Source organism: Sinocyclocheilus rhinocerous, unplaced genomic scaffold (genome assembly GCF_001515625.1).
Source record: "Sinocyclocheilus rhinocerous isolate Xijiao unplaced genomic scaffold, SAMN03320098_v1.1 scaffold798, whole genome shotgun sequence".
Classification (NCBI taxonomy): Eukaryota; Metazoa; Chordata; class Actinopteri; order Cypriniformes; family Cyprinidae; genus Sinocyclocheilus; species Sinocyclocheilus rhinocerous.
Genome location: NW_015635037.1, coordinates 995,302 through 1,007,649, shown reverse-complemented (window position 1 = coordinate 1,007,649; position 12,348 = coordinate 995,302). Strand labels below are relative to the sequence as shown.

Sequence of the window (12,348 nt, the reverse complement as noted above, 5' to 3'; positions counted from 1 at the left end):
ATGTCCCCATTTTTCAAAACGCTTATAAATCATACAGAGTGAGTTTTTTTGAGAAAGTAAAAATGCACAAAGTTTCCTGTAAGGGGTAGTTTTAGGTGTAGGGCAACAGCACATACAGTTTGTACAGTATAAAAACCATTACGCCTATGGAATGTCCCCACAATTCACAAAACAAACGTGTGTGTGTGTGTGTGTGTTTAAGACTATTGGGTGTTTCTCATGCACCTCTGGAACACATCCTGGCCTCTGAGGCAGGAAAGAGATGGATAATAACAAGTAGCATTTTTTCATAAAGGCTGTTAAAAATAAAACATTACGACAGTTCCAGATATTTCCCACTGTCACTAGACCAAAAAGAGTATCAGCTCTCCACCTTAAACTAGAAATATGAGTGCAAATTGAAAGTAATATGCAAACTGTCAGTTTGCTTCCATCTGTTTAAACAAATTCTCTGGTCTGTTCTTTTTTGCACCGTTATCTGATTTGCATACGTTTATATAATAGATTTTGTGCAATAAATGGCACTATCAGACAGTGCAATTGATTTTTAGTAGGGATGCACCGATATAAAAATCCTAGCTGGTACTGATAAACGATAAATGGCAGATATTGTATAATATTTTGTCTAAACAAATTAAAAATAAATCTCTAAAACTAACTAGCTAAATAGAAAATCTGTTATTTTAAATTCTTAAAGTGAACATCACATTTTAGTGTACAATAGGAAAAAATGGATGTTCATTTTGAGATTTGCTAAAGATTACAGTGTTATTAAATATCTGTAAAGAATAACTGAGCATTAGATGACAACAAAGGTATGAAAGGTAAGAAATGAGCATGCGTAATTAAATATCCAACACAGCCGATATACAGTATATATACAATATTGACCAATGGCGATACATTAAAACTAATTTCGGCTAATAACCAATATGGTACCAATATATTGAGCATACCTAATTCTTAATCAATTCTCCTCTAAACATCAGAGTTGAATCAGTTATTTGCTGCTAATTTGTTTATAATGGCACGGAAAGTATTGAAATTACTGAATCAATTACAATGGTGTTATTCTGTTGAATTCACAATAAGACAGCCATGCACAAACAACATGAGGAAACTGTTAGCACTGGAGTTTGTTTGGAGTGGAATTTTTAATGGGGCATGTTGGGATTGATTATCAGTGATTGGTTGACATGCAGACAAGGAGTCAATGCAGTGCGATGACAGATTATTAAAAGGCAAACAGAGGAAGTGCTCTTATCTACAATCCCTGCTGTGGTTACATCGCTCAGTTTCTATGTCGTGACAGAAACATATGTCTGCATGTCAGGTGCTGATGCTGCTAAGTAACCATCCGCTGCACCTCTGTGAAGCACAACATCACTGATGAGTCATTTAATCCAGCGCAGAAATGAAATGACACCACCACACACTGGTGTTTATGTACGGATCAGATCACCTACTGTACTGTAGGAGCAAGCCAGCCATGACGGAAGACCACAGCAGCGCTTAATATGTTCTGCACTCGTTCACCATACTTTATTGCCACCCGACCAGATAGTTGCTAATTAGCTTCAGAACACAATTGCAAATATAGACATGCACACCCAGGAACAGAAAAATAAAAGTGTTGACATTTATGTAACCAAAAATGTAATTAATTATGAGTAATCATGAAGAAAATAAACGTCACTAAAATCTGCAAAATGTCTTTTTAAATTATATTTTGTTATACATTTCAGCAGTCATTATTACAGTCTTCAGTGTCACATGATACTTCAGAAATAATTCTGATAGGCTAAAATGGTGCTCAAGAAACATTTCTTATTTTTTTATCAATGTTGAAACAGTTGCTGCTTAATATTTTTTGTGGAAACTATGATACACTAGCATGTTTAGGGTAAGTAATAAATTAATACATTTATTAAACAAGGATGCAATTAAATGATTCAAAAGTGACAGTAAAGGCATTTACAGTATAATGTTTCAAACGATTCCCAATTAAAAAAAAAAAAAAAAGCTTTCACAAAAATATTAGGCAGCAAAAGCTGCTTTCAACACTGAAAATTATAAGAACCATTATTAATAATTGAGCACTAATAATAACTGAGAACCAAATCAGAATATTAGAATGATTTCTGAAGGATCATGTGACACTGTAATAACTGCTTAAATTAATAACTTTTTACAATATATTCAATTAGAAATCAGTTTAAATTACAATAATATTGCACAATATTACTGTTCTTGTTGTATTTTTAATCAAATAAATGCAGCTTTGGTGACCATAAAGGACTTCTTTCAAAAACATAAACAAAAAAGTTAAAATAATGTTTAATAATGTTCTGAGCTGTTTGAATGTAAAATAAATGAATAGACTTCTAGTGTTGATGTTTATACTAAGTGTGACAGTGTGTGTTTTCTGAGTTGAAGTGTGTGACGACACTTGAGCGAGGGTTTTGTATAAAGCAGAGGCTAGAGGGTGTTTGCTATGTTATTCTGGTTGTTTTTAACCAGAATAACTAAACATATTAGCATATGAATCTCTAGCCAAGCTTGCTATACTACGCTCACGTGTTATGGTCACATGACGTGCCTCTCACCTCAGATGGATTAGAAGCAAGTATACATATCTTCCTACGATGCTGCTTATGTTCCCATTTTATATAATTACTTTTAAACATTTAAGCAAAAAGTCTCTTTTTTAACTACATTTTCTGTATTTGACATACAGCAATGGTTTTCAGATAATCTTTTACATGAGTTAATGAAATCTAACTGTTTAATGATTCAGGAAAAACAAATTCTCAAGTAGATTATTTACATTCTGGTGTCTGATACCTAAAAACAACTTTACTTATAAAGTTATATTGAGTATCAGGGGACATGTACTTACAGTAGAACAGTAATGTGATTACCAACAGAGCAAATTAAATGCTAATTCCTAGATAAAAGATTAGAAAGCTTGACATAATTAAACATAAAATACATTTATTATGACAATTATTTACACGTTTTACAGTTTTAATTTATTGAAAATATTTGATACATATCCACTGCAATATATTTTATGAATTTAAAATTATTCTAAAATGTTCTCAATACTTGATGAGATATGACAAACTCCTGTTTCCCTGTTGTGAATGATTGTGCAAATAATGATATTATTTGCATTTGGCTTTTCAGGTGGCTTGACACTACTAATGCGTTACAACAGGACAGTGTATTTTCACACTAAAAAATAACACACATCACCTTTAAAGAGTGTTTTGCTGTTGAACAGATGAAACAGAACAGATGTTGTACTGTCTGCTTGTTGAATATATGTGGCTGTAGACTATGCCTCCTTGAGATGTATGTAATAAAATACTCTCAAGTGCTCCTTTGCAAGTTACATTGGATCAAACTTTATGTATATTCAGCAAACGGAACTGCAGAAAGTCAGCCTCGGGATGTTCTGTTGTAAAAACAGTCCAGGAGTGCTGCTGGCCAAGCAGTTTTATTTTAACATTGAGTGCGTGAGAGTGTGTGTGATGTGAGGTGTTTACACATTACATGACATTCTCTGACCTACAGTCAGATATCTGAACCTGCTCTGAACACGTCTGCATGGTAATGAGGATGTAATGAGGATAAAGATAGCAGCTACCTGACAACCTTATTCCATGCAGCGAAGTTAAACCTGACCTTAGCATGTGAACAGGGTGTCCGCGGGGTCTTAAAAAGTATTAAAAGTTGATAAATCAATTTAGATAAAATTAAGGCCCTTAATAAGTATTAAAAAGTCTTAAATGCCATTTTCCAAGGTATTCAATTTTGTATCATCTTTTCATTATGTATATTTGTCCCAATAGTGGGGTTTTGTGTTTCCAATAATTAATTCAAGTAGCTAAATGTTATAATTGATTAATTCGAATAAATGTGATATTACCGCACTATTTCATCTCTTTCTGATCTGAAGCGGGCAGAATGCTGAGCTAACGAGCTGTAGCTTCGCGTCAGGTGGTTCTTGCCTTCATGTCGTGCATTAAAATCGTTCAGTGTACAGCTAGCCGTGAATTAGCCTATCCCTTATGTATTTTTCAAAAAGGCAGGGCATAGAGGAGAAACAATAATGTACAGTATATGGAAAATAATGTGTTTTTTTAACTTTAAACCGCATAAACACATTTCATTACACCAAATACACAAAATAATGTTCTTTTTAGCAGCATCATATGACCCCTTTAAAAAAGGTCTTAAAAGGTATTAAATTTAACTCCATGATTCCTGTATATACCCTGGTGAAGGTCCTCTTCAATAAAAAATACACAAGCGTGCTTTACTAAACCTCTTTCCCAATTTAGAAATTATCCAAAAGCCATTCGAAGACCCAATTACTGGCTTCACATTTGGAATAGTTAGGATTTTTTAATGTTTTTGAAAGAAGTCTCTTATGCTCACCAAAGCTGCATTTATTTGGTCAAAAATACTGTAAAAACATTAATATTGTGAAATATTTTACAAACGTATTTAAAATGTAATTTATTCCTGTGATGGCAAAGATATATTTTCAGCATCATTACTCCAGTCTTCAGTGTCACATGATGCTTCAGAAATCATTTTAATATGCTCATTTGCTGCTCAAGAAACATTTCTTATTATTATAATTGTTGTACTGGGTTTGTGGAAACTGTAATGCACTACCATTCAACAGCCTGGGGTAAGTAAGATACAAAAAAAGTTTTACAAAGATTAAGCTGCACAACTGTTTATTATATTAATTATATTATATTATATTTCTGATAGATTTAAATTATTATAAAACATATTTATAATATCAACAGTAATATCATTCATTAATCTGCTATAGGGTAGGTAGGAAACCGAATCCATATGAGCTAATTCTATGTAATGATTATTCATATGCTCAAGTGTGTTGATTCAGACCCCGCAGGCTGTTCTTTATGGGATGAACTTATGTAAGAATCATTTTGTCCATTGGTTACCTTAAAAAAATAATGTGGTTACCATGGAAATAGCAGAATTATGATGTGTTTGGTAGCCCAGGATGGAATCTGCTTTTTGTGTGTGTTGGGAGACTGTTTATGTCACTGGCTTCTATTACTTACAATGTGTGTATGTGTCTCTGCAGGTCCTGAGCTGTTATATTTTATGACTTGTGTCTATCTTATATAATACAATTTAGGATGACAACAGAAAGTTATTGAAGTCAATGTGAATTGCTATTCACAACAGATTTTACTGGGAAAAAATGTGGGGTGGGACCAAGAAAAGATTTCATCATAAATAGTGGGTGATATATTAAAGAATGGAGCTGGACTTAATATGAGTTTGCTAAATCATTACCTAAAGCCTTTTTTTTGGAGTAACTTGTAGCGATGAATTTTCACAAAAAGACCAGGAACATTATTAAGAAACACAATAGGGTAATTTTTGATTTCACAGTGATTGTGAAACGTTTGCAGTAAGACCAGAAACACCATTAAGAAGGTCAATTTTGATTTCATGTTGATTTGAATAAAATTATAATTTAATTATTTTGAATAATGAACCTACGTTGTTTGAATGAACATTTAACATTGTTTACGCCATACCATAACTTGTTCCAATAATTCGTACAATGTCTCTCTTCCGCCTCAAACCCAGTTTAGACTCAAAACAGAATTTACAGATTTTTTTTAAAGACATTTAGCAGATTAAACCGATCTGGGATCGTCTTTCCCTTTCCAGACAGACTAAGTGAAAACACAGACACTGAACTCAGATCAGCAGAAAACGGAAAGCTCTCACCATGGCAGCGTTGCTAAGGAACATGAGCTGCTACTTAACCTCCATTTTCGGGGCAGCTCTTAAAGTGACAGCAGTCTAATATTCCTGCTGTCCCTTTTTTTCAAGAATTATGAAATTTCTATGGTATCAAAAATGTTGATATAATAAAGACCTTATTTAAAGCAAAAATAACTATATTGTGATATATCATTACCGTGAAATAAAATTACTCATATTGTGATATATACGATTTTGGTCATACTGTGTGCGTATGAGATGAACAACCCAGTGGTTAGTTTTAACAGTTGGACTTGTAGTCTGGCAGCTTCAAAATAAACAACACAATGTGAATAAAAAGATAAGATATAAGGTTATATGATTGATAAATAGCATGACCGTAAGATAGATAGTATGACAGATAGATAGTAAGACATATATAGATATAGATATATACAGATATATATGATAGATAAAAAGATAGAAAGAACAGAGTCAATTATGGAAACTCAACTATGGAGACAATTTAAAGCAATTCAGAACTATGGAGACACTTTAATAGATAGTATGACAGAGCGACAGTACTATAGATTGTATGAAAGAAGATTAGATAGATAGCCTAGTTTAAAACGACTGCATTTTCAGGTATAACATGCTGAGAGATATGGGTGCATTAGGGTGGAAAGCTCTATTGTTTTGGCACGTGGGTGTATAATTAAAAAATGTTCAATGTTGTGCTGTGTCATCATGTAAATTATTCCTGTTGCATATGTGCACTGTAAAATGTAAGGCTCAGATTAGCATGAAAGTGCACCTCTATTCAGGTGTGGAGTTTCACACACACAAAACCTTGTGAGCTTGTAAGTGAAAGAAAGACTGTTATGAATTAATACATTGACAATCAGTCAACACAATTTTCCATTACGTGACTACAAGCAAAGACCAATTTGCAGTGCAACATACTGTATGATTTATAAACACATCGCAATAAAATGCTGAAGCATTTTATGCTTCAGTACTGAAATTGTACAGTTCAGTACAGCCTGTTGTGAAAAGTGAATTTTTTATAGTATTTATAGAGTTTTAGCTTTTAGTTTTAATTACTTTTTCTTATTTGTAAGTCACTTTGGATAAAAGCATCTGCTAAATGACTAAAAGTAAAAGTAAAGTAAAAAGTGAATTAGATTTATCTACAAAGCTAAAAATCACTTTGTCCAATGAAAATTCTGTACACAAATGCTGCGTGAAATGGGGTCAGACAAATCTCACCATGCAAGGGCTGATGCTGTTTTATGCGGTTCATTGATTTGAAAGTAAAGGCCAGGCTTAGTCATACCAAGCTAAGGGTTTAAACACGATTATAGCTGAGAAAAGACTTATTTTCACACCATTATGTTTTTTTAAATGAATTAAAATGATAATTTGTACTTTTTAATCACACTGGCGTACCATGTTTTTTAAAGCAGTCTTTCTTTCTCTCTCCTAGACTCTCTGGGTGGACCGTTCCCCTCAACAGCTCACCGATGCCACCACAAACCCAAACGCTGTTTACCCTTGCATCCGTGTGGAGGTGTCCCTGTGAGCCCCCTTCTCTTCCACCCCAATGCTAAAGGCTCTCAGATAGTCATGGATTTAGGACAAAGGAGCGTCAAACGGCAGGCCAGCTTCTGCAACGCCATCACTTTCAGCAGCCGACCCATTGCTCTTTATGAGCAGGTCCGCTTAAAGGTAGGAACAAGGAAAGGCGTAGATGTATCTAGGGCATGTTGAATGTTTGGGAACAGTGGGATAATCTGGGGGGATGGTGAGTCGGGAATACTCAAGTGGACGATACACACAGGCGGATGTGAATACCTCTGAGGGTCTGCTACAGCAAAGACGACGTTTGTGTTAAAAATATTCATCTGTCTTGTCATAGTCTATTGTAAAAATTGAAGTACTGTACAGTTTAGGCTTTAGGAAAATGGGTTTTCGCTTTCTCTATCCTTCTTAGTTAGTTCCTCTATTGTTACTGTACTTTAAAAACACCATCCTAATGAAGTTGCGCAAGTTCTCGCTTCCCAGGTCAATGTAGTAACAAACCAAAATAAACACTCTTATCCCAGACTATGGCACTCAATCTAGCCCAACCAGTTATTCGACCAGCACACACAGATGGCTTTGTTTTTATACTCACTCGTTAGTCAAGTCTTAACCCTCATGTTCTCAGCAGCACAGAGCCGCTGTGATATAAGTCATTGTGTTCTTGAAATGTTTGTAGTGCTCATTCCTGGAGTTACTGTAAATCAAATAAAACAGAGCTTCTCTACTCCAAACACACCACACGACTACCTCATACATCCCCTCAATTGTCCCCTACGCGCAACCATTTATGACCATCACACAACGTGCCCCTTGTTTGGCCTTCAGCACTGCTACAAAAGGAAAGACAAGTCAAACTTTGATAGAATTAAGTTGAAACTAATCACAAGGTTTTAAAGAAATGAAGTGGAAACTTGCTTCAGCCCACACGAAAGAAAAAACACGAAAGAAATGTAAATTCAAATCCCAGTTGTTTGCCCAAAACAGAAATGAGATTAAAAGGAATGCGGATGAAGGCTTTTGTGTTTGGGAAACAAAAAAAGTTCTGTCATGACAACTCTCAGAGAGTTTTAGCATGGTAATATACATGGCAATGTTAATGTTTTTGGTCTTGGTGGAATAGATCTGCTACGCTGCTGTTGCTGCCAAGACTTGCTACTGCCAATATATCCACAGACGTGCTGCTGTGAGCATGTAGGAAATGTTGCTGCTGCTGCGGCTTCTGCACATATAACATATATGAAATAACCTACATATGTAACATACATGAAATCACCCCGTAGCAGAATATACAGGTGGAGCTGGGGAAGGTGGAGGGTGTCTGAAGTGCACTACAGCTGCTACAGCAAGCACTAGCCAAGTATTTGAATGTTGAGCAGCAAGCTCATTGGCTGCTGATGCGAAGGAAACCAGTCAGCTGTGCCATGTGAATAATGATCTGATTATATCAGATTGAGTTAGAACCTGTCGGCCTGCGCAATCTAGAGTTTCAGAACTTTGTATTTACAAAAAAATAGTTTTCTTGCTGCTAGTGGTACCATTAAAAAGTAACTTCTGCATAAAGTATGTCCCACATTTCATATATTGTATTACAAAAAGAAATCAAAGCCATGATTTTTAAACACTATTTTCTACCTTATCAACCCTAAAAAGGTGCATATTAGTATTTCTGAGAGTAAACATTTCTATGCTATGCAATGACCCATAAAGAACACTGTCTAATTTTGTAATGATAACAGATCCATTTTTCCCCCGTCTTTAGATAACTAAAAAGCAGTGCTGCTGGAGTGGCGCTCTCCGCCTGGGCTTTACTTCTAAGGACCCATCTCGAATCAATCCCGACAGCCTGCCAAAATACGCCTGCCCTGACCTGGTATCCCAGAGCGGCTTCTGGGCCAAGGCTCTGCCAGAAGAGTTTGCAAACGAAGGAAACCTAATTTCCTTCTGGGTGGATAAGAAGGGGAGAGTATTTTACCGCATCAACGATTCCAGCCCCATGTTGTTCTTCAGTGGCGTTCGGACCACAGAGCCACTGTGGGCCCTCATCGATGTCTACGGTCTGACCAGAGGAGTGCAACTGCTGGGTGAGAAAAATAACTGTCTGCATACAGTAGTTAAGCCAATTCATGCCAGGTCTAAATGTTCTGCTCTAACAGACTGTAAAACGAAATACTGAAGTAGTGTTTTTTTAATGCTAGTTTGATTTTAAAATTGGAAAAACTCAGTTTGCATCATAAATGATAATCGATGATAATTTACGTACGATTTTTACAATTTACCAAGAGATTTTCTAAAACATTTTTCGAAGAATGGTGAAAATTAGACTAAGTGTGCATTATTTTAGGTGCATACAAATTTGTTATGAATAGTTTGCACATATGTTTTGCATGACTTTACATGCACAGAATGTTTCCTCCTAAATAGTTATCATTTCAGTTCTTTTGTCTATGAAAACCTGTTAATCGATCAATAACACATTCACTATGCATGCTGGTATCCTCCCTATGCAACGCACTGTGCCTGAGTTAACTGTTCTTGATAGAGCAGTTTTAGCTAACATTTATACATTTAAGTGCTTTTTCAATTAAGTTAAACAAAATATGCATTTTAAGATAATAAACTGACTACTGCATGCAAAAGCAGTATGTATTTATTTCACCGCCTATCGTAGCAGTATTCACACTGTACATAAGCAGTAAGTGTGAGCTCTGAAAGTGCACTATAAACTTATCAGCACAATTTTTGCAACAAAAACTATGAACAAACATTAAAAAGCAAACTAGTCATCCATAATTTGAAACGCACGTGTATGCACTCTTTTCACCTCCCAGCAGTACGTCACATTTTCTCTTCCCAGAAAGGTTTGTAAGTGTGCATAGAGCCTACAGAGAAAGATCAAAAGAGCTCTTCCTGTATTTCCATCAAACGTTGCTCCTGGAGTGCTGATGCCAGAACTGAAACAATCACATTTGAGTCTCAATTTCCTGTGGGCTAACATGAAATGCCTTTATTTACAGTATGTGGGAAGGAAGAACTTGTTAGTGACTGTACGCAAAGCCTGAGGAATCAAAAGTTGACCCTATATAGTATTTACTTTATTAATACACTGTTTTGGTCTTGTTGTAAACCATTCACATTCATAAATGAATGATTGAATGAATGAATAAATAAAGATTTAGTCTTTGTTTTAGGTTGCTTTTGTCGGTAATGGTACCTTTCTAAATAATTCATTCATTCTGGCTGATGTTAATGTAATTAACAAATGAACAAATTGCAATAACTTAACAAATAACAAAAAAGCCTTAACATTGGGATACATTGTGATGCTCTTGAGGGTGAACTTGACCCAGTTAAAAGTGACTCCCAGCAGTGTTTCAAGAGGGGGTAGGCCTACACAATCAAATGCAAATGCAAAATCGGGTCTAGAACGCCCACTTTTCTCGAAAGATGAAAATCCCAATGGATAAAAGTCCCGACCTACATTTTTCTTGTTGAATATAATTTCTCACTCAGAAATGTCGCATTAGAGAAGAAAAACAGGTTGTGAATGCAGTTTCATGTTAATCTTAAAGAAATGCTTTCCTGTTTTTCTCAATTCATGTGCTAGATAAATACAGCTTTGATTGGGGATGGAAAAACTGGTCTAAACTGGTGGAACCATTTGTAAACCATTAACAGAATGAGGTTTGACGATGCATTTGAATGCTCTATGGCCCATTTGTACAGATGCCATAAATTGTTCTTTGTAATTCTAGTCGTTCTTATCTTGTGAAACTGTGTTTTGAGTGCCTCGGGCTTAAATTCATGATGAAATTTTCTCATGCACCTGTGAGTTTGAAACACACATACAAATGATTACACTGTACACAATAACAAACGCACACACCCACACTAACGACACAGCTTTCACTAATGATTGAGATCATTTCAGGTACCAGCATAACATGCTTATTATGCTGGTGTGTATGAGAATGCATTGCTGAAACTTACACTGGCCTGAAGTTGATGCTACGGTTGCCAGACATGCATTTCAGGATAGTCTTCAAGTTGACATTTAATTAATCCACCATAACTCATAAACAGCCAAGAGTGTGTGATTGATAGCACTAAGATTAATTCATGATTTATCATAGTCTTGAGAAATAGTTCAAATACAGTTAGTTTGGAGAACACACAGACTGTAAACATGATTTTTAAATGATTTTACACATTAAGTTGTAAATAAAACTAGATTATTTGAGTACATTTTTACAACGAAATGCTATTTTAGTCTTTCTACTTCAAAATTTCATATTTGTGACCCTGGACCACAAAACCAGTCATAAGGGTAACTTTTTCAAAATTGAGATGTATACATCATCTGAAAGCTGAATAAATAAGCTTTCAATTGATGTATGGTTTGTTAGGATAGGACAACATTTGGCCGAGATACAACTGTTTGAAAATCTGGAATCTGAGGGTGCAAAAAAAATCTAAATATTGAGAAAATCGCCTTTAAAGTTGTCCAAATGAAGTTCTTAGCAATGCATATTACTAATCAAAAATTAAGTTTTGATATATTTACGGTAGGACATTTACAAAATATCCAAATTAATCCAAATGATGCGTGCTAAGTGAGCGAACATCAATAAAGATCACACAACAGAAGCGCGCGCTCTCTCTCTCTCCCTCCCTACCATTAAGTAACGTGTGCATTGTTTTACTTACTTCTTTTTGACATATCCGACCGAACTACAAACTTTCCAGTGATGTCTGTGAGAAAGGGATATTCACTCGACAAGCTCACGCATCTGCGCCGCCGCACGCTCAATCCACTCAGCGTGATTTGCTTACCAGCTGGCGCAAATCAGCTATACAGGTGTTAATACTGAATGTTTTATATTCATTGCATACATATACTTCGTAGCTAATAACTCCATTCTGCTGTCTGTTGTCAGTGTTTCTTTGTCTGAATATGGCACTTATCACATGCTGTGTGGTATCGGCGTTTGGTAT

At 35.4% G+C, this 12,348-nt stretch overlaps 1 protein-coding gene across 1 annotated transcript in view; it reads left to right on the top strand.

The window, feature by feature from the left end:
- LOC107746293 (E3 ubiquitin-protein ligase NEURL1-like) overlaps window positions 1–12,348 on the top strand; it is a 42,492-nt gene that overhangs the window by 11,707 nt on the left and 18,437 nt on the right. The window contains exons 2-3 of the mRNA XM_016560436.1: window positions 7,259–7,500; window positions 9,116–9,437. Coding sequence (XP_016415922.1) covers window positions 7,259–7,500; window positions 9,116–9,437 — 564 coding nt within the window. The remainder of the gene's footprint in view (window positions 1–7,258; window positions 7,501–9,115; window positions 9,438–12,348) is intronic.